The 23,246-nt window shown below is 41.5% G+C and overlaps 1 protein-coding gene across 2 annotated transcripts in view; it reads right to left on the bottom strand.

Annotated features, from left to right (window-relative positions):
• Positions 1 to 8,757: 8,757 nt before the first annotated feature.
• Positions 8,758 to 23,246, bottom strand: part of LOC120541745 (RNA-binding protein with multiple splicing 2-like) — a 53,399-nt gene continuing 38,910 nt past the window's right edge. Inside the window, exons 6-9 of one of the 2 annotated variants that reach the window (XR_005636069.1) lie at positions 21,954 to 22,102; positions 11,853 to 11,925; positions 9,322 to 9,412; positions 8,758 to 8,937 (exon numbers count right to left, since the gene is read on the bottom strand). Coding sequence is in view for 1 of the 2 variants with exons in the window: in XM_039773644.1 (XP_039629578.1) it covers positions 11,863 to 11,925; positions 21,954 to 22,102 (212 nt within the window). In the remaining variant the exon portion in view is untranslated. Of the gene's footprint in view, positions 9,413 to 11,852; positions 11,926 to 21,953; positions 22,103 to 23,246 lie in introns of both variants that reach the window. The other variant, XM_039773644.1, reaches the window with a different exon arrangement.

Genomic DNA, 23,246 nt, shown 5'->3' with positions numbered 1-23,246 from the left:
TCGTGCGGAAGGAATAGTCATGGATAATTAATAATAATCTCTTTAATTATTCATGTGTTTTGGGAACTGAGGAAAAAAAATCACCTCACATGCATTCAATTTCAGCAGACATGATAATTGTCCATAGCAGAGGCCCTCACGTTTGGTACTTGAGGACCACAGTGGGTACAGACAGGTTTCTGTTACAACCAAACTGCTAAACTCAAGGAACAGTTTTGTGCTTTTTTCAGATTATCTTGCCTTTTAAGATTATTTAAGATTCATTCTGTTTTAAATTAATTTTATTGTAATCATTCCATACAAATCAATCAATTTTTACAAAAAGTAGGATTGAGAATAAGTCGACCCCCACCCCTGAAAGAGAGAGAGCATGGCCAACGGGGTAAAACTTAAGGCTTATAAACATACCTAAATTAATAAATTCTCTGTGCTTTAAGAGTTTATTCTAAAATATTACTGATTAGATCCTGCCATGTTTTGAAAAAAATCTGTACAGATCCTCTGAGTATTTGATTTTTTCCAATTTCAAATAGTATAAAATATCAGTTACCCACTGACTTAAAAGAGGAGAGTTACGATTCTTCCAGTTTATCAGAATCAATCTGCGTGCCAAAAGTGTAGTGAATGCAATCACAGTTTGTTTGTCCTTCTCCACTTTAAGCCCCTCTGGAAGAACCGCAAACACAGCTGTTAATGGGTTAGGAGGGATTGTGACACCAAGGCTGTCTGAAAGGTAATTAAAAGTTTTGGTCCATAATGATGTTAGTTTGGTGAAGGCCCAGAACATGTGACCCAGTGAGGCTGGGACTTGATTGCAGCGTTCGCAGGTTGGATCATGCCTTGGAAACATTTTGGAGAGTTTTAGGTGAGACAGATGTGCGCGATATATAATTTTGAGTTGAATAATTTGAATATGCTTTGCTTCTCATTTTCTTAACCCGCTCTAGATGTGGCTCTGCCAAAGGCACCTGGATCTGAATTCATTGAGCACACACACGATGCTGTCAAATTGGTGGGATGGGCGTGCTAATCTAGAATGAACACTCACCTTAGTACCGGTTTGTTGGACAGATGCTGAATGACATCAGTTCTTAAATGAAAGAAGTTTCATGTTGAATACAATTCAGGACTGCCAAGAGCTCCCACCAGCTCAAGATGGGGTGTCAGTCCATTGAAGGGTACACTCATGCACACAACCCCTCTAATTCATGGCCAGCTTAGACTCCACAGTTTACAAAACCTACATCCTGTATCTTTAATGCAATAATGGAAGTCTATAGTATATCTGGGGAAAAGCACACAAAGACTTGGAGGTGAGGGCAGGATTCCCTATTTGGGACTCTGGGTCTGAAAGGTGGTACCTCTAACAACCGCGCCACTGTTTTCTCATTACGCAACTACCCATACTCTCTCCAGCTGTAGAGTTAGTGTTTTGTAGACATGGTAGCAATAATCTAGAATGAGAGTGATCAAGTGACCCCTATGCTGAAAAGTGTAGGCCTCTCACGTCAGTTCAATGCACATGGAGCCTCAAAAAATATATCAAGGGATACAAGAACTTGAACCAAGATTTATCTACACTCAACGGACGTATGATCATGTATTTTTGTTATCCTGACTTTTCCAATAGTGGTAACAGTGACTTGAATCATCCTGGTACGCAATTTCCCATGCGATGGGCTGCCCGATGCTTCTAAGCCAAACATGAGTTGGTTACACTCAATCCCTCCTCAATGCTGACCTTTACTTCACGATGTAAATTCTTAGGACCACCATACTGGTACCGGATAGTGTCTTGATTTGATCTCACAACAGCCTCAGTTCTTCGTGGCATGGATTCCACAAGATGGTAGAAACATTTGTTTGAAATTGTGGTCCATACTGCCATGATTACATCATGCAATTTCTTGATGTCTGTCGGCTACACAGACGTGCTGTGAATCTCCTGTTCCAGCACATCCCAAAGGTGTTCTACTGGATTCTGGTGACTGGGAAGAACACTAAATGCATTGTCACATCCATGAAAGCAGTTTGAGATGAATTTTGCTTTGTGACAGAGTGCATTATTGTGCTGGTAGTAGCCATTAGAAGATTGTTAAATTGTGGTCATGAAGGGATGCACATGTTCAGCAACAATACTTGTATAGCGATGGTTGATTGGTATTAACGGGCCCAGACTGTGCTTTGAAAACATTCCCCACACAGTTAAACCATCACCAGCACTAGACTGGCCTGTTGGCAGAAGGTATGCATGGATTCATGCTGTTGCCACCATATTCTGACCTTCCCATCGATGTGGTTCAGCAGGAAGAGAGATTCATCAGACCAGGCTACATTTTCCTCAGTTTAATGGTCCAGTTTTGGTGAGCCTGGGCCCACTGCTGCCTCACCTTCCTCTTATTGACTGACTGGGGTGGAACCCAACATGGCCTTCTGAGATTGAAGCCCATCACACCGACGTTTGAAATACAGTATAGAGTGTTTACCTCAGTTAGTGGAGTCTTTATCAGCTTGAAGGAGTCTGGCCATTCTCATCAACAAGGCATTTCCATCTACAGAACTCACTGGATGCTTTTTATTTTTTTTTTCGTCTTTTTTGCACTATTCTGAGTAAACTCTACAGCAATGGTGGGTGCCTGCAAGTTTTTTGTTCCAACCCATTTTCTTAGTTTAAAAAAATAACCAATAACAGATCTTCTTTAATTTCTTGGCTTGTTAGTGTTTTAACTCTACCATGTCAATTCATTCTTAAATCATAGATTTCTTTTCTAATGATACATGTGTCATCCAAGTGAGCGGAAGCCTAAATCAGATGAGTAATTTTCACTTCTTCACATTCTCTTCAGTTTCCTTCAGAGTTCTTAAATTACACCAAATAGTGAAGGATGAATGCAAACCGGGGGAAATGGCGACAAGCTAGATGTAGAACTACAGGCCTTTATCATTTATATCTTATTGCTAATAAGGAGCAGTTAAATCAATACAGCTATTTAAGACTAAAGTAAGCACTTAATAGTGATGCAACTAAACTGAAGCAGAAAAATGTCACTTGAGCAATAAGTGCTTCATCAGCAAAGAATTTGTCAAGAAGCAATTGAGTTGGAACAAAAACCTGGAACCACTGCAGCCCTCCAGGACAGATGTTACTCAGCCCCGACTTAAAAAGGTCAAAGTCCTAAATAGCAAATAAATTAAATGAAGTTAGGGCGGCACGGTGGCGCAGTGGGTAGCGCTGCTGGCTCACAGTAAGGAGACCTGGGTTCACTTTCCAGGTCCTCCTGCGTGGAGTTTGGTTGTTCTCCTCATGTCTGCGTGGGTTTCCTCCCACAGTCCAAAGACATGCAGGTTAGGTGCATTGGCAATTCTGAATCGTCCCTGGTGTGGGCTGCATGGGATTTGTTCCTGCCTTGTGCCCTGTAGTGGCTGGGATTGGCACCCGTTGTTAGGATATAACAAGTTGCACAATAACTGACTGAATTGAAGTTAGAGTAGCAAAAACTGGTCACTAATTAAGAAAATTGAACAAAAACCTGCAGCTACTGTGGCTCTGCAGGATCAGAGTTGGCCACCCCTGCTCTAGACACTGAAAACCTCAGCAGTAATGGAGGGCATGGCCCCAACAATACCAGGTCAAAATCACCAAGATCCTTTTTCTCCCATTCTGACGTATGATGTGAACATTAACTGAAGCTCCAGCCGTGTACCTGGCTGCGCTTAAGCATTGCAATGCTGATGCACGATTAGCCGAATAGATCAATGCATAGATAAGCAGGTCTTCACCAGAAGACCCGTGTTCCTAAGAGTTTTCACACCGAATGTATGCGAGCTCCACAGAGGACGACCCACAACGCTTGAATCCAATCTCTTTATCCGAAGCCGACACGGAGATTTTGTTTTTGGTAGACATTCCACCTAAACTCAAACACCTTTCAGTAAAGCCATCGATTAACTTGATGCTGTTCTTAAAGTCAGAGAGTCCAGGAGAGCAACTGAAATCTTTATCCAGGCTGACAAGCCATCTACTATCCATGGCATCCGAGGCTTTGTAACCATGAAATTACAGGTCATAGCTGCCAGTAGAACTGCTGCAGGTCTATGCTAAAGGAAAAAACAAACCACACCTTATCCTCAGATTGTTATATAGTAGCCATTTGTTAAAGATGGCCAACTTCAAGCCTATGAAGGGTTGAATTTTTAAAAGGTGGATGGGAGCTCAGCCACTGGTTAACAAGTCACAGTCTACTCGTGCTGGGATGCTGCAGATGGCCTCCAAGATAGCAGACCAAAGCGTTTTCTTAAATTGCTTAATTACACCACACTTGCTGCCATTGTCTGACACAACTATGACTTGGGAAGTTTAAAATGGAAACAAATTGTGGTTTAAGTCCTGGAGTTTTGTGATTCTGCTTCAATCCTTTGTTGCAAGTGGCTTAGCGGACTCTTTGGTATTTCTGAATAAAGAATCAGTTTGGCCCGGCCACACTTAATGCTGTGAAACGAAAGCCTCACACAGTAGTTTAACTTATAAACTTTGTCTTGAGCAGTTTCTATCCCATGGTCAATGTAATTTCTTATCCAGAAAACCTTCGTACAGTGATATGTGAATGTCTTTTGGGCGACCCCATCTTTCCTCAAAGCATTTCAGTTTGCCCTCGAGTGTGCCGTGTGCCTGCCTGTGTATCCACAAAGTGAATTTTGCAGTTTAGTGATGGGAGCGAGCGCCCCTCCTAATTTAGAGGGCGGCTGCATTTTGTTAATTGCTTAGTTGCACTTAGTTTCAGCTTTTCCCAGTGAAAAACTATGCAGCACAAACCAGATAGATAGGATATATAAAAACCCCAATAACTTTTTGCAACATTGGCCACAGTAACTTAAAAATCAGAACGTCCGAAATGCATTGAACACAAGACCACTGATCAGAAAAGGGCCGATGAGGACCTCTTGGTGGTGCGACGTTTGAAAAGCCACCACAAACACCTTACAGCATGTGCTTCTTCCTTTTTGTGGGGGGGAAAAAAAAAGTCAAGCCATATGAAGCCCCCTATTTTAAACACTTTGTTTAATGACTCAAAGGGACCAGGAGCATTTTAAGGAATAGGATTAAGAGATGAGAACCAAAACGTTAAGCTGAATTACCCAAAACAAGAAAAATTCCATTCAAAGTGCTACTCAAAAATGAAAGATCTTAAAATACCAAAAACAAGTTGCTTTTAGTTACAAAGAACCACTTACACTCAAGCTTTCAGACGGTTGTTCCGGTTACATTGTGCACCATGAACCCCTGGGTGGTTATGGGTAAGACTACTAAGGCAACGGCCAACAATTCATTGCAAAAATGACAGCCATCATCACATTCATTCAATAACAAAAAGTTTCAAGCCATTTCTATAAAAACACAGGTACTGTACGTAGATAATTTGCCAGCCCTTTACCAGGCTAACAGTCCAGACAGACAATGGTTACCGTATGCTAGAAAAGCCCACCCTTGTTCTCTCATATCAAAGCCATTCGATTCTAAACTTTGTGCCGCTACTTCAGTTTAGACCCCTGATAGCCCGGAGATTTTCATGGGCAGCAGGTGGTTGTGAGGCTTGTGGGGGGTTTAAGGGGAATTAGACCCTTAAGGGGTTAAAGGGCAAAACTTAACGGTCAATAAAAAGGGTCTGCCTTCTAAAGTCCAGTTTCTTTCCCCAGCCAATAATGCAAGAGTTCAATTAGCAGCAGTAATTAAGAAAGCCGTTACTTACCTAAACTTCAATGCTCCAGCAGGGGTGTCAAACTCCAGGATTGGAGGGCCGCAGCGGCTGCTGGCTTTCATTCTAAACGTTTACCTAATCAGTGATCAGTTTTTACTGCTAAATAATTTTTCCCTAACCCTCTGCCCCCTCTAGTCTTCTGAATCGATTCTTTTCTTCAATAAATGACAGCCAAACAGAAATGAGACGAGTCAGATGACCAGATAAACTGTGGTTTCAAACTCCAACCAGTTCTTTAATGAGAAGTCAATTCTTGCTGTTAAACCAATCAATTCCACGGCTTGTTGCTGCTCTCATTCTGCCATAGCAGACATTTCCAAAACTGTCGATTTTCTGTTTTTTCTAAGAACACCGTCAAGATGTTTTGGTGAGCTGAGAGATCAACCTTACTGAGACCCTCATTTTTCTTTATTTTCATATATTGTGTGATGGGCACAGGTGAGCTGGTCATGGGGCGGCTTTTGTTTCTCATTTTTGTTAAGTTTCTTTTTCCTTCAGCAGCCCCCAGAGTCAAGTGAAGACTAAAAGCAAAGGAAGTTAATTAGCAGCAGAAACAGGTCACTAATCAAGACGGATGGTTAGAATGAAAACCTGGCAGCCACTGCAGCTTGTTTTGAACTGACATTAGGGTACGGATGGCAGAGTTTGCTACATATTTAGCAAGCATTAGTAAGATGGGATGATTAAATGTTTGTATTTCCAAAAACACACTGCAGCTTTGGTTATTTATGAACTGGTTCACTACGGAGTCCAACTCCTTCATTGCTTCTCCTCGTGTCTATTTCACTCTGTTAATGGTCTTTATGGTACAAATTAAGGAAGGAAAAAGACCAAGGAAAGGTCGAGTCGAATATTTAAAGTGATGGCACATATTTGAGTCACACCAGTATTGCAGCGCACAGTGGAAGTCAAACTGCAGTAGAACAGGACTTCTTGTAAATGAAAACCTGACAATTTCTGAATCCTACACATTAAGATCGGTAGTTATGAACCCGACTTTTTTTTGTTTTCAACTACTGGCCACTGAGGTATTACACACCCCATCAGTCTCATTTTTAACAAAGTCTCACCTTGTCCAAGCTACCAAGGTTGCTTTTTATGAAAGTCAATTGACCAATAATCCATCCATCTTCTTGACAATGCCAACTTAATTTTAAAATCCTTACCCAGACATTGCAATTGGCCTTTGTGAAGGTCTGCCAGATGACTGGGCTGGTTATACTGGGAGGCCAAGCAGCCAGTTGACAAAGGTCATTTAGGCCTTTTAAAAGATCCTAGGAAAAACTTCAGTTACACTCCAAGATATTCACCAGTTTTTTTTTTTTTGTTTTTTTTTAAATATACTTTATTTGTAATGGAGTGACTAACTGGGACAAGATTAAGATAACCCTTGCGCTGAACAAAATCTCCTCCCAACAGTTTTAGCCACTTAATACAGAAGAGTGAAGATGTCCGACCATTCTTGGACTCACCTGAATGTCACAAAACACTATCTTCAGTCAGTCAGTGTCCACTTGTAATTGATAGCCGGACAACGCTCAAGATACCCCAAAACTCAGATCAAGTCTTTTGAAAATAAAGTCAATTTTTATTGCAAAAACACAAAACCAGTAATTGCGGGACAGAAAGGACAAAATCCAAGACAAAACACACAATCCAGCAAGACATTCGTATTCAACAAACCGAGCGAGTTCAATTACTGAAAAATCCGTGTATTGTACTTGTAGGCAAGGGCTCATAAAATGTACAGAGTCCAAAGCTGCCAAACTACAGAAAGAAAAAAAGGTCCAATAACTGTTCCAATGGCTCTGGAGCAGCCAAAACCTCTCCCCCAAAAATCTAGGAGACTTACAGGCTTAAAAAGGTTGGAAACAATAAATACGTTTAAGACAACCATGAGCAAATATGGGGAGAACCTTTGTAATACGCATAATAGCAACGTCTACCCTTACCATTCAACCCTTAGTAATGGCATGGAGGCCTTAAGTATTTCCTACCCAGTCTGTTAGAGGGGGAAGAACACCGCCTTATCCACACTTTATTCCTACTGGTATATCATACACCCATCCGAGGATTACGTTGAATTTCTTTAAAACGACAATAAGACAATACACATGAACGAATGAAGTAAAACTACTACATACAGCTTGCTTTCCCCTTTCCCCGTTTTGTGCTTTCTGAATATCGCAAAATCTGCAGCATGCTGGCTTTTAGCAGCATAAAGGGAGTACGCAGACACGTGTGCATAGAACAAAGACTGCCCGTCAACTGACCAACGAGTGCAGTCTGCTTAAAAAGAGGACTTCGCCAAGCCAGTAAGTGAAGGCATTATCTTAAAAAAATAAAATATGACCTATCAGCAACAAGCCATGGAATTAAACAATGAGTTTAACAAGAACTGGCATCTCATTGAGCAGCTAGTTGGAGTGAAATGGTTTGGAGTTTGAGGCCCCGACTTAGTTGGTCTTCTGTTGGCTCCCTCATTTCATTTCTGTTTGGGTGCCGTTTAAGGAAAGAAATGAAGCAATTCAGAGGAACGATGAATAAATTCAGGGGAACTAATCTTGAAAAAGTAATTAAAACGAATTCACAAGAAGTTAATTAGCAGCATAAATCAAGTACTATTTTAAAAAAAAAAAAAAAAGTTAATAATGAAAATCTGCAGCCACGGTGGTCCTCCAGGACTGGACTTGGTAACCCCTGGGCTGGAGGACACCTCATGTTTGGGCCGTGTGGGATTCCAGGGAAAAAAATGACGCGACCTTCCAACATTTTACAGAATAAAAAGACTACTAAAGCTCATAATAGTCATACTCTTTATTTTTTCACATTCAGTATTTTATCTTTACAACAATCTCTTAGCAGTTAATTTTCCCCACAAGCACTTACATATTTTAACAGCTAATGGAGAAGGGAAACTCAAGCAGACAACAAAAAAAAAAAAAACAAACAAAAAAACCCCCACATATATCCCCCGATTATTTTATAGTTAAATAAAAAGTTAACAGTACAAATTCTCATACATGTTCCATTGATAAACTTCACCACTTCATCACAAAATTAAACAGGAACTTGGGTAGAAGCCATGGTAATTACGTGGGTGGGAAGAGGGGGGTATTGGCTTCTACCATCAAGATAAAATTCCATCAGTGCATACGTCATCTCCCCTTCTGACCCCACACTAGTGAATGAGCAAAAAAAAAAAAAAAAATTAAAATTCCACAGTTGCGTTTGATGGAGCAGACATGGGTCTTACAACACAAACAATTCAAGCCCAAGAACTGAACACAAGCAAAGAACGCGGAGCCAGCAGTCAAAACTGACAACTAGGCCATGTTCGGTTGCTAGGCAACACAAGACAACAACAATTCACAAAACTCCGTCATCGAGCCATGAGGTTCAACATGCACCGTTCAGAGAGCTCGTGTAAATCGGATAAGGGGCTGTCTGTTTCTGGCAGAAAGGCTTCCGTGAGATGCCACTTGACTCCCACATGAACTTTTCTGTGCAACGTCCATGAAATGGTGATGGGTAGGAGGAAGAGGGGAAAAAAAAAAAAAAGTACCTTTACATTTTTTTTTAAACTTAGAACTGAAATATTGGCAGATGTTGGGGCAGAGGGAAGAACAGTAAATCTTCAGGTATTAAACCTTTACCTGCAATTAAAGAAAATGAAAAATTTGAGACACACATTTACATCAGAGTCTGGACAATTCCTACATCCAGGGAAACTTCAAGCTCCTAAAACTGGCGGCCACACAGAACAGACATCAGTCATACAGGTAGGACCTGAACTGGGAACCATGGGGTTTAAACTCTCGCTTTAGTGACTACTCCACGCATCTCTTCACATTTTCTACTGGTAAGGGAACCTCCAATGATGTGCTACAGGGCTGAACAACATCCATCCTGGAGGACTGCAGATTTTTGTTCCAACCTATTTGGTTAGGAGTTCATTTTTGCCAAGAACACATCTTCATTTTTATGGCTTGTTAGTGTTAACTCTGCCATGTCAGCTCATTCTTGTATAGATTGGTTTTCCCCTTTCCAATCCTAATGATTTCACGCCTTAAAACATACGAGTAATTCGAAGTCCACTCTATAGAGTTGTTCCTAATATTTTGTTAAACCGGATAGAGGAATACACAGGTGTAAATAGAATGAAGTTAGATAGAGACCTTACTGTTAAGGAGCCAGAAAACAGTGAATGCAACCGTTAAGACTAAAATAGGCACTTAGGGGTGGGGGAAAAACTTGAGACCCCACTAAAAAGAGAAGCACAAAAGTTGCTTTGGCAATTAGTGCTTCATAAGCAGCTGGATTGGAACAAAAACCGGCAGCCATTGTGGCTCTCCAGAATCAAGGTTACTCACCCCCTGATCTATTACAAGAAATACTAATAAAAACTACCACCACCTACTAACAAATACTACAGCAGGGGACTGGCAACAGAGGTGAACATCCAAAAGTTGTACTGAGATTAACCAAATTGAAGTCCTAGTACTGGTGTTTAAACCCAATTAAAATAAAATGATTAAAAAGGGAATGGCCTGGATGAGCGAGAGAGTTTGAACTTTGAGCAAAAGTCTCTGCGACAGCAATTTTAATTGTTGTCACAACTCTGGTGGGAGCGCTGCCTTGAAATGTGCTTAGCCAGTAAACCTCCCTTAAACGGAGATACCAGGCTTTTCTCAGCCTGGTGCGACTCCAAAGACGATTTTGGCAAGCTGTGCTTTGTAATGGAGGCAATGATGGATTGAAAGTTCATGAAGCCAAGTCCTCTTTGTGGAGGAAGGAGTTTAGAGACCAAGTTTTTTTTTAAATATAAAAATGAGTATCTAATGTTTCTCATTTAATGAATTGGATTTGCTCCAGCAAACCCCCCCCATGTGACCCTGTAGTTAGGATATAGCAGGTTGGATAATGGATGGATGGATTTGTTCATTTCAAAATCGTGAAACTGCCAATCCATTGAACGTAAACTTATTTAAATCTCATCCATCCCCACTGCTTTGTCCACAAAAGGCCAAAGGAAGATACATTAGCACAAGTTAAAAGGTGTGTGTGTTCTGTAAAACCAACACCATTAATTATAAGAGGCACCAGTTCTAAGTCAGTAAACCTGTAACACTAAAGTAGTAGTGTGGAGATGTTCAGGTGTGCCATTTTTCTTGTGGACTGCGATGAAGACATTTTAGAGTAAACTGTGGTGTACTCATTTAACTTCAAATACTATGTAGAGCATTTTCATCACCAACACAAAATGTTTTTATATACACTTCACAAAATCTTTGATGTAATTGCATTCAACCTGTAACTCATTTTCTCCACCTCTAGTAAAACACCAAATGCCTTCCAATGGAGAGGTTTCTGTGAAAGTGAAGTATGTCAAGTATAGTCTGGGACTCTGAGGATTTAGACATTAAATGTTTCCACAGAACGTAGGACCACCAAGGATGGTCATTCCTGAAATCTGACGAACGAGGAAACTCTGAAAGTTCAGGACTAAATATTAAAGGGCAGCACAGACCGACATTTCCTGCGACTGTAGAACTGCAAAAACTTCACATGCAATTAGTTTATGTACTGCATTCCAAAGTCAACTCATCATAGTGAACTTGTGAGCACCGCACAAACAGTTTGCGTCCACTTTATTTTTTTTTTTTTTAGGCGTGTGTAAAATGTAAAAATGCATTTATCCAAAGTTTATCGCGGACACCAAGTACTGAACTTTAGTTGTGCCTGCGACGTTTGGGGATACCCAGACTACACTCCTGGACCAGGAGCAGGACCGCCAGGCTTGCTATGTAAAAATAGCAATCATTCAGTGGTGTCACACAGATAAAGTATTTTGAAATGAAGGACACACAGGGCCAGTCAGATTTCACTTTTCCTTGTGATCAAGTCCTTCGCTTTGTCAGCTCAGACTCCTTTCCAGACCAAGGCCCATAAGAATTCCCACTTTCCTTCCATCATTCAAATTAACGACTCCATCACATCTAAAAAGGGTTTAGCACACCTTCAGTGGTTACTGGGGCCAACTACATTTGGATTTAAACAGTTGCCATGTAATTCAAGGGAATGGTCAATACTTACAAAACGTGCTTCAGCAAAACTGACGGGACTTCCAGCCCTGCTGGGCAGCTTCTGTTGAAGGGTACCAGCGCATCTAGAGAGGTGGGGGTGCAGAGGAGGGAGAACAAAAAGATTTAAAAAACAAACGTAAAAAGCTACAAAATCAAATCACGTTGTCTGGAAATTGTAACTGTCTGTGGAGCAGAACTGGAGCGGCCATGCCACCAGATATCTACATGCAACCACCTTCCACTCCCAAGAAGGAGAGTCTATTTGCAGCTTCTATTCGAATGAAAATATTCCAGACTAGGTGGAGTTTCAACAAATCCTTTATGAATGCTGCTCTGGGTCTCCAATACTTTCTATGGCTGCTTGTGGCTCACGCCAAATGAAAACTATACCTACGAAATGAGACGGGCTGGCCATACTGCCATAGTTTTAGATTAGTTTTAAGTCTCCATTTTGGATTGACGTTTGGTCTGACAAGTTGGTTTGTCAGACTTCAGATCCTGAGTTGAACAAAAACTTAAGGCGGCATTCCAGTTTAAAATTTGGAACTCTAATTCTGACTTTCCACTTCAAAACAGGAAGCAGCAGGATTCTCAAGGATCGTGAGCAAGATTTAGGAACTCATCCCTAGAGCTAGAGATCTTTTGAATTCTAGTAGCTGCTGGATTCCAAATTATTGGGTACCATTAAATTATTCCATCCATCCATTTTCTAACCCGCTGAATCCGAATACAGGGTCATGGGGGGTCTGCCGGAGCCAATCCCAGCCAACACAGGTCACAAGGCAGGAACCAATCCTGGGCAGGGTGCCAACCCACCGCAGGACACACACAAACACACCCACACACACACATACACACTAGGGCCAATTTAGAATCGCCAATCCACCTAACCTGCATGTCTTTGGATTGTGGGAGGAAACCCACGCAGACACGGGGAGAACATGCAAACTCCACGCAGGGAGGACCACCATTAAATTATTCCTCTGGAAAATAACCAAACGTCATGTTGTCTTGTAGATTTTTTTTTAATCTTTAAAAATGTTCTGCACTTTTAGCATTTCAGTGGTAAAACTTGTTTGCAGCAGGAAAGTAAAGTCTACCTAGCTGTTAGGCATTTCTTAAACTTCACAGCAAGTTGAGACCAACTTTTAATTCTCAAAGCTCAGTTAATGCTTAAAAACTAAAGAGGTCTTAAATTTTAGAAACTTGTTTTGAGAGGGGCCGAACAATCCAGATTTGCCAAGTAACGAATAGTGCAGTTTGGGCAGCAGCCTGGAGCACTAAATGCTTCTCCCGGGCCTTCTGTCAGAAGATAAGGCAGCTCATTCACTTCCTGCTTATTTTGTGGACATCTTAGGCCTTTGGGCACACCACAGAATTGCAGATTTCCGTTTGTGCTCCTGCAGATTGATAGTACAGAACATGGAGGCTTGGTCACTTTCCTTTGATCTACAAAAATTAAAATTAAGCGGAAGGGGACCTTAGGTTGGCTAAGCAGACAAGATCGCTCAGATTGAGAGAATACATCTGTCGACACTTGGCATGAAATGAAGTTACGATAGCAAAGAAAACAGACATGAATGCAATTGATTGCAGGACGCTGCCTGGGAAACACAACATTAGGTCTAAAATGGACTCCACCAAATTAAGATTTTGGTAACATGTAATCAAACTTTATATGGAAATTAAATCTTTATCAAAATACATTTTTTCCTCAACTGAGATCACAAATCCACAAAATATTGTACTTTAATACATAGCCAAAAATTTTTAGGTCAATTACCAAAACATGCCCTGATCACTTAATCTAGGATGAACTTTTCCAGCCAGAAATGAAACATTCTCCAGAGTTGCATCTTAATGCTGTAGGACCATCATTGGTTGTGTCCCCTTTTTCTGGTTTCAAATTAGAGTTGGGCCAGAGATTCAAAATGACCAGCTGAGACTACAGGCTACCTACAGTGTACTCGGGGTCAAAGAGAAGTTAGACACTTTGTTTGGCATATTTTAAAATTACTTTGGTTTACTTAATATTTAAACAAGAAAAAACCCTTTATTGGAGGTAGAACACCATTTTGTTCAAGTTCTTGAACGAGGTACCAATTACATTCTAGAAGCAGATAAAGTCTTAAAAACCACAAAACACACATTTGTGACCTGTGCATCTTCAGGCACACCCAGCCAGTTAATAAGCCCGGCTACCCTTCAGAACAAACACCAAAACTGGAGACTCAACAAATGCATCCATGTCAACTAACTTGTGCACGATTTGGTTTCCAGGAAGAAACCTAAATGTTTCTGGCATGGTGGGACAAGGGGTGATTTCTTGAAGGTGCAACTCTCTTTAAAATACCAAGTGTAACTCTGACTCAACTGCAGAGGAGGACTAGACCATGGAGCACTTAATGGGGTAAGGAGCTAACTAGCCATCCACGTTCATGAAAGAGCCGTGGCTTGGTAAGAGGTACACATTGTTAGGGTATGAAAAGGTCCAAGTGGGTCAGTAAAAGAAGAAAGGACAGGCAGAATCTGCAAAGCAAGGCCAGTGATAGAACAGACAGAAGTGGGATTGAGATGCCCTATAGTGGAGTGAGGGAAACAGCGAATCAGAGGGAAGTCATTGTGAAGAAGCGACAATCATGGGCTCAAGGGTTCTGTAGATGAAGGAGGCAGCAGAAAGAGGGAGGCAGGCTTGTGGGGACCACAAGGTACTAGAAGTGGGGTCCGGGTTCAAGTATGTCTGAAACTTAGTCTTAAAAACGGGAGAACAACACTGGCATTGGAGTTCTGTAGTGTGACCAAGATTGATTTATGAAAATTCATTTCGGGAGATTTTTCAAAATAGTTTATGAATTGTTATTTATGGAGAACTTAATTGAACTACAATCAATACACAATTTGAAGTTTATGCAATTAACTTGTTTGTGTCCATCCTTGGTTAAGTCCGTTGAGGTTCTGGGAAATGGAAGGTTCAACATTTACAAGTAACATTCCCTTGAATGAAGGTTACCAGCCCTGATGCAAGCATTCGTTTTAAAGCGGATAGTCAGTGACTGCATTGAGAAGCAAAAGGTCAAGACATCCAAGGGTTTTAGGCAAGCCAACAGTAGAAATCAGCAACAGAACTCCAGCTGCCAATTCCCTGGAAACCTCCCAAACAAATTAAATCTCAGCATCTAAAACTGGAGCTTTTTAACTCCATATCAATCTAAACAAAAAACACAAAAAAACAAAACAAAAAAAGGAACAGACCCAGGAGAATACCCTTTCTACATCAAATAACTTGGCAAGGGCCAGTTAATGTGTCCCAGCACCCTGGAGATGTGAAAATTTAAAAGTTAAGTGACATGGAGGGTAGGCAGTTGAATGGGTATACTGCTCAAGACTAACAAGGTAATGGAGTTGAGCGAGCGGGACACCCATGAGCTCAGATTTCAGAGAAGGTGCTTTGTTTAAAGAAGCAAAGAGGTTTGTCCAATTGACAGCTTTAACTCGTACCCCAAACAGACTCCCACATGTAAAGCCCCTTCAGATTCGGACAGACTGCAACATTAAGAGATGTGCCCGATTTACAACTGTAAACGTAACGCTTCAGCAGGCTCCTCAAATTGCTTGCAGTCAGTCATCGGTGAGCAGAGGCCCATAAACTATTCAGACTGCTAGGTTTGTCTGCACTACTTGGCAAATGGGAGGCGCACGGTTATGAATTCTAGATTTTTATATACACACACAGCGCCAAGATTGTCAAGTCTGCTAGAAGTGCATTCATTTATCTCAAAGGTTAAAGACAACCTTTTGAGTTTAGGGATCAAGAAAACAAGACCATCATGTAAATAACCTGCAACAGGAAGCATAAGATGGGCGGTCTTCACTTACACTCTTGGACCGACTCAAACTGGCTGAAGTCCAGCTCCGCTGGCTGCTGTAGTTTAGACATTTTGTTAGCATGGTCAAGGTAAATGGACAGAAGTTAAACATTACATCTGCATGCACAGGTTATGTATTGACAGCCACCAGTGAATCAGTTACTTATGAAGTAGAGCATGAAGTCACTTTATAAAACATTTAATCTAATAAAAAATCGAGGCCTTTAAATTTGCACTAATGGGGAGGGGGTTAGGCATTTAGGTCACACTTTCCACAGGACACTCGCTAATTTAGAATGTTTTCTTCACGGCAAAGAAACTTGAAACACTGCCTCCTTCTGGGCACACTTTAGTATTACACCCAGTATGGTCAGCCCAGAATCTAAGTCAAGATCAAAGACTACTAAAAGGGCCGATTGCAGGATACATTTTAAAGAATACAGATGGGACTGGGCACAGTTTAGAGCAAATTTTTCTACCACTGAAACACTCCAAATGCTGAATGCGACATCTTGGGCCCATCTTTGTTGGGTCTTTTGCTAAAGAGGCCTTGCCCCAGAAAGTCTCTACATATGGCTATCTAATCAACTTTACTTCCGATTCTAAAAAATGTCTCAACAAGGCAGACAGATTGGGCACCACTAGAAAATCATTTGTAAACCATTTATTCAGTAACACGAGCTCTTAACTAAATTAGACACAATCTTAAAACCCTCATTGACCATTAACTAGGATTCCTGATAATTTGGAAATTTTCACTGAATTAAACCTACAAAAAAAAAAAAAAAAAAAAAAAAAAAACACACCCCACACACTATAGTTGGTAATCCTTCCACTGATCAGATTTGGTCACAGTACAGAAAAACCACACACCACCCTCAATAAAATTTACAGTGCATCAGGAAAGTATTCCCAGCGCATCACTTTTTCCACAATTTGTTATGTTACAGCCTTATTCCAAAATGAATTAAAATCATTTTTTTCCCCCTCAGAATTCTACACACAACACCCCATAATGACATGAGAAAAGGTTTTTGCAAATTTATTAAAAAAAAAAAAAAGGAAATTAAGCACATGTACGTAAGTATTCACAGCCTTTGCCATGAAGCTCCAAATTGAGCTCAGGTGCATCCTGTTCCCCTGATCATCCTTGAGATGTTTCTGCAGCTTAATTTGAGTCCACCTGTGGTAAATTCTGATGATTGGACATGAACTGTCAACTGTGGGACCTTCTATAGACAGGTGTGTGCCTTTTCAAATCATGTCAGAGCACAAACCAAGCATGAAGTCACAGGAATTGTCTGCAGACCTCCGAGACAGGATTGTCTTGAGGCACAAATCTGGGGAAGGTTACAGAAAATTTTCTGCTGCTTTGAAGGTCCCAATGAGCTCAGTGGCCTCCATCATCTGTAAGTGGAAGACGTTCGAAACCACCAGGACTCTTCCTAGAGCTGGCCAGCCATCTAAACTGAGCGATCGGGGGAGAAGGGCCTTAGTCAGGGAGGTGACCAAGAACCCAATGGTCACTCTGTCAGAGCTCCAGAGGTCCTCTGTGAAGAACCTTCCAGAAGGACAATCTCTACAGCAATCCACCAATCAGGCCTGTATGGTAGAGTGGCCAGACAGAAGCCACTCTTTAGTAAAAGGCACATACATGGCAGCCCGCCTGGAGTTTACCAAAAGGCACCTGAAGGACTCAGACCATGAGAAACAAAATTCTCTGGTCTGACAAGGGCAGCAATGTACAGAGACATCCTGGATGAAAACCTGCTCCAGAGCACTCTTGACCTCAGACTGGGGCGACGGTTCATCTTTCAGCAGGACAACGACCCTAAGCACACTGCCAAGATATCAAAGGAGTGGCTTCAGGACAACTCTGTGAATGTCCTTGAGTGGCACAGCCAGAGCCCAGACTTGAATCCGATTGAACATCTCTGGAGAGATCTTAAAATGGCTGTGCACCGACGCTTCCCATCCAACCTGATGGAGCTTGAGAGATGCTGCAAAGAGGAATGGGCGAAACTGGCCAAGGATAGGTGTGCCAAGCTTGTGGCATCATATTCAAAAAGACCTGAGGCTGTAATGGCTGCCAAAGGTGCATCGACAAGGTATTGAGGAAAGGCTGTGAATACTTATGTACATGTGATCTCAGGTTTTTTTATTTTTAATAAATTTGCAAAAACCTCAAGTTAAATTCTTATGTTGTCATTATGGGGTGTTGGATTAAATTAATTTTTTCCCTCAGAATTCTACACATTTTGAAATAAGGCTGTAACATAAAATGTGGAAAAAGTGATGTACTGTGAATACTTTCCAGATGCACTCTAACTCAACATCGGGGGCAACTCATTAGGTTTAAACTCCAGAGCACCGAGATGTTAAAGATGGCATCTGCAGCTCACCACTCGAGACGTTGAAAAACTAAAACACTGGTCCTATTGAGCTGCATTTCCTTTATATCTCTATCTATATGAATAAGTCAATGTACGCGTGTGTATATGCATGTATGTTCCAGCATTGCTTCCGAACGGCTGGAACGATTTTCATGAAACTTGGTACGCATGTTTCTCATTGGTTGACTAAAAAAATACTGAAGGGTGAAAATCAACCCTAACCCACCCTCTTCTGGGTGGAGTTTGGGGGGGGAATGGGGGTGATCTTACAGTCTTGTATGCATGTTATCCTCCAGGTGACACTCTGAATGACCTCCAGAAGGCAAACTGTAGAGGACTGCCAGCATTCTTTAATTTCAAAAGCAATGGTGGCGCTAAAACATAGGTTGATCGGTTCTGAGCGTCAGCTGGATAACATACATATAAGCACATTAAAAATAAATTAAAACAAATTATTTTTTGGCAAATAAACTTTTCCTCCCAGAGAGCCCTGGATATTTCAGCTAGTAAATATTAAAAAACTGCACAGTTAAAGAACTGGTGGCATTACTCTGGTGAAGACAAAGAGACATGAGGCACCTTTAATCAGCTTATTCCAACACAGAGTGCCAAGACAAAATCATCAGGCTGTAGTGGCTGCATTCTCTCTGGCCATTTAGAAGACAAGCTAGCATAGGAACTTTATATATAATCAATTATACAGATTGGAGTGCTGCTTTGTAAAATAGTCTGCAAACGTTTTGCGGTTAGACACTGTTGTGATGTGGGATTTTGCATATAACTTGATAATGTTTTGTATGCCTTTATTTATAATTTAGGCAAACCAAGTGGTGAGAGGTATTCATGTTTGCCTTCCCCCATCCCCCTTTTTACGACTGTCTTTGTAATTTTATGACAGGATTTGGGGTGTCTCTTAAACCAGTTTTCCCCACACAAAGCCAGGTTAACTTAACATAGTCTCTTTGGGGGGGGGGGGGGTTGAGGTGTTTAGATGTTCTATTTCTCTAATTGGTCTGAGATATGGCTGTTTGGAATTGGCTTGTCTCAAAGGCCTTTAAGTACCATGATGTCCTATTGGTTCTAGGAATTGGAGAGAACATCTATAAATGTACTTGCTCAACCACATTCTCTCTAACCGACATATGAAGCAGCATCTCTCTTGCTAACCTGTGATGATGAAGACAACACAATGAAGAGCACAGCTCAGCAGCCATATTGAACAGACATGTGGCTGAAAGCTGAGCACCAACGATGCCTTAATTAGAGACATTAACTGCAAGTCTGTGTGCCACCTGAATTACACATCACCATTTTATCAGGTTGTATGGTTGCCAATATTCAAATGTACTTTGCATTTTGTTATTATTTATGAATATTATCAGTAATACATTGTTTTATGTGTAACTTAATTCCTGCTTGTCCTTTTACTACATCTAATTGCCTGAGGTTATAGATAGAAGGGAAGGTGGGGATAAGTTATATACAATAATACCTTATAAACAGTGGTAAGTCTGTGAGATTAGGCATTCTAAGGCTACATAATAATGCAATAGGGGAAAGTAGAGCAATACATATTACTCTACCAAGACAAAACAGACGGACTACAGGTTAACACACTAGCTCATCCCTACCAGGCTGTGGCACAGCCCACTCCAGTTAAGGGACCCACAAACCATCAACCCAAAGAAAAGCCAACCCCCCCACCAAGCCACAGCAAATGGGCTCTCCAATTTACTAAAACAGCTCACAACACAAAATTGAAGCTTTGGTCTCCCTTTAAAATTTTCTCCATTTCAGCCCCATCTCCAGACCAAAATGGTGAGTGGCTTGGGGTGATGAAGTCCTACAATCTAACTTGTTAAAATGTTCCCAACAGCAGGGCTGACATTAAATGTGAGAAACCAGCATTGGCAAAGGAAAGCTTCTGCTGGGTAGTGCAACAAATCACAGTAATCTTCAGAACGCCATCTAAGGCAAGGTACATTTCACTGCCCATATTCTTATTACACATGAGGATAGGTTTAATTCACATACAATGTGCATTTCTGTACAGGCTTGGTGAAATACTCACTGACAAAATAAAATTGGCCTTAAAAATCCATCCACAACTGTTATTACAACCCAATATACAAATACAAAACTCAATATGAATCAAATCGTGGTTGCAGCCTTCTCTAACTGCAGCACCTCCACTCTTTTAAAGTGTTCTGCAAGGCAGATGGTGCCCGTCATTTAAACTAATCATACAATGCAAACTTAGGATATGTGAATGACCCCTTAAAACAAAAATTACCAGATTTACACACTGTATAGGGGTGTAGACTTAAAGAGCATGTCCCCACCGGTGCTTACGGAGCAATGGGATGTGTGTGGGCACCGACACAGGAGAAATATTGGGAGGATGGACAAAAAATGGTAACAACAAGACAGACAATCCAGCAATAACAGGTCAAGCATAGGACTAGACACGGCAAAGTAATTAAATAACTGACACAGCAACAGGACTGCAGGTGTAGATTTGGAACTAAAGCCTCGGCAATGTATTCAAAGTAAATGCCAACACAGCCATTAAAAGCACCTTGGGTCATTTCAATAGGAAGCTTGAAACAAAGCAGGTACAAACCATAGATCCCACAGTGCGCAGGTCCTTTACAGGAGCCATTGAAAGCAGTCATGCTCATTCTGACCTACTGAGAAACACTCGCACTAGTAGAAATTATTCAAGGGTGGTCACTACATCTCCTCTGCAGTAGGGACGTTGCAGTGCACACAAGTATTCATTCAAATCCCACTTTATTGAACTGAAAGGAACACATTGTAGGCAGTACACTCAGCCTGGAAAAGCAGGGTTTGTGTGTATGGGGAAACGCAACTTCAAAAAGTATGAAGGTGCTCTTTAGTGAAATCGCCTTAAGACTCAAGATTTGGGTCACAATACAGTAAAACATTGGCCATCCCAGGCAATTGGTTTGTAATAAAGAGGGCAGTTTGAAGAGTTTTTTGCCATTTACTTGCAACAAGCAGTCAGTCGGACTCTGGCAAGGAAGGTTCAGTAGCATTCAGGAAAGATCTGCTTGCTGGTATTCAGTTTGCAGGCTTACTAACTGGCGATGTGGCCCATGGGCATTGCTAGTCCAGTTTCATCCTGTCCTGCTTTGGTCACAGGTGACTAGGCAAACAAGATGGTCAACATCAGTCCAATTCTTAGAGAGGATGAGAAAAGTGCTCAACATAGCCGCCCTGGTTGATGCCCACCCATCATTTAAGTGTGGTGTGCACCAGCGGGCTTCAGCTTGACTCCACCAAAAAAAAGGCTATGAAAGTCAAGGGCACACAGGCTTGTCGTCAGTTTGTTTAGCAAGGTTGTGCAAGGTCAAGGAGGACACAGTAAAAGGTGGTCCAATTTTGAGAAAGGTCTGTACTCCCCTTTGATAAAGTCTGACATGGGAGGTATGAAAAATAAATGAGCTTCATGGTGGAGGATTTCAAAGAATGTCATTACTGGCAGAATTGGAACTTACTTGTCACATGTAAAGTTGATAAGAGTTGGCGGTTTCCAGAGTTTGGGTTTTTGGTGATTTAAACTTGAGACTTTTTAAGCCAAATTAAGCACATCTCAGTCCTTTCAAAATGCACCAGTTCTCTTTTTGGGATTTGAGAGAAACTGAGATTTTATTGAATGTCTTTATGCTCAAGCCATATCAGTGTCCACCTCCCTCATTGCTCTCATGGCCTTCATTACTTCGTGACCCTATTTTTTTTGTTAGAACTTTCTAGGTTCTAAGGCAATTAGACTATGGTTTCCCACTCCATAGCTGGCCAGCACCACATAGGCAGCGACCATCTCCTTACCTGAGCATGAAGTGCAGCAGCTGCTGCCGCCGCAGCCGGGTAGGTGAATGCTGCATGAGGGATGCCAGGGGTCAGCTCTGTGGCGTACAGTGGATAAGGAGCCCACGAGTCCGGAGAGGCAGGAATCAATGCTGCACCTGTCAGGTCATCTGAAAAGTTCAAGACAGATGAGAATTGCTCACAGGCAGATAGCTAAGTCGATGTGCCATGACTGAGCAATGTCAGCAATGCGCCAACATCTAACTCACAAATTAAGGTTGGCACAGTTTAAACAAGAGGAAGAAACCATTTCAAAACCAGAGTGAAAATGTTAGGCATCCAAGTGCAAGCCATTAGGGTCAACCAAATCTTTTGCTAGGGGTTTTCATGCAGTCAGGCCCTTTTATACAGATATTTAGGAGTTAACAGCAGAGACCGGTTAAGTGACTTGCTGGGTCACACAGTGGGGCAGAATGGGAGTTTAAAATTACAAAGCCGCTTGTTCAAGTCCAGAGCCTTAGCCGACTAGGCCACATGGTCCACCTAAAACTCCAATTAGATAAATGGCTCCCAAGCAGCTCAGCCCAATACAACACAATAGCAGGCCACAAAAAGATGCACAAGAGTCTGAAGGGTAAATGTGGAAGACTCGGACTCAAACCTGGCTTTTTTTCCCCTTCTATTGCAAGATTAATAAAGTTAACCTCCATTTAAACCATGTACCCGATGGAAGCAGGATTAGTGAACAGCAGTTTCCAAATGAAAGCCTACACTACACTTCACCATTGCAAAACTTGCTTAAGCTCTGAAAGGAGTTCTGGTTAACCAATCCTAATTTCTCTTGAGAGAAACGCACATCTCCAGCCATCCCAGGCTTGCTCTTCAACTTTAGATCAGCATGCAACTCCAATTCAGCCTGGGTGACATTAAACACAATCACATGAAATAAAGTGTGCAGGATGCTCGAGACAAGACTGATGACTTTGCTTGTTCATCAGGTCTACTAACCTCCATTTCTCACTTCAGCGTCGGACATTTTCACCTGGGTACTCTACCTGCCAACAATCTAGTATTCTGCTGAAGTTGCTCACATTTAGGAATACATCACTATTCTGAAAGGAGTGGGACAACCCTGGACTCATTTATCTCCATTTCATATATTAAAATTAAGGGTCTGTGGTTGTCTGGTTTCTACTCGGCAGCTGCCATTGACCAGTGCCTTCCTAGAAAAAGTTTCCCACCTTCTCACAGCACCAAGACTACTTTTGTTCACACTAAAAAGAATTTATTGCAGGAGCTATATGCCCTCCTTTA

The sequence above is a fragment of the Polypterus senegalus genome, chromosome 12 (assembly GCF_016835505.1).
Source record: "Polypterus senegalus isolate Bchr_013 chromosome 12, ASM1683550v1, whole genome shotgun sequence".
In the NCBI taxonomy this organism is placed as follows: Eukaryota; Metazoa; Chordata; class Cladistia; order Polypteriformes; family Polypteridae; genus Polypterus; species Polypterus senegalus.
This window is presented reverse-complemented; position numbering and strand designations above follow the sequence as displayed.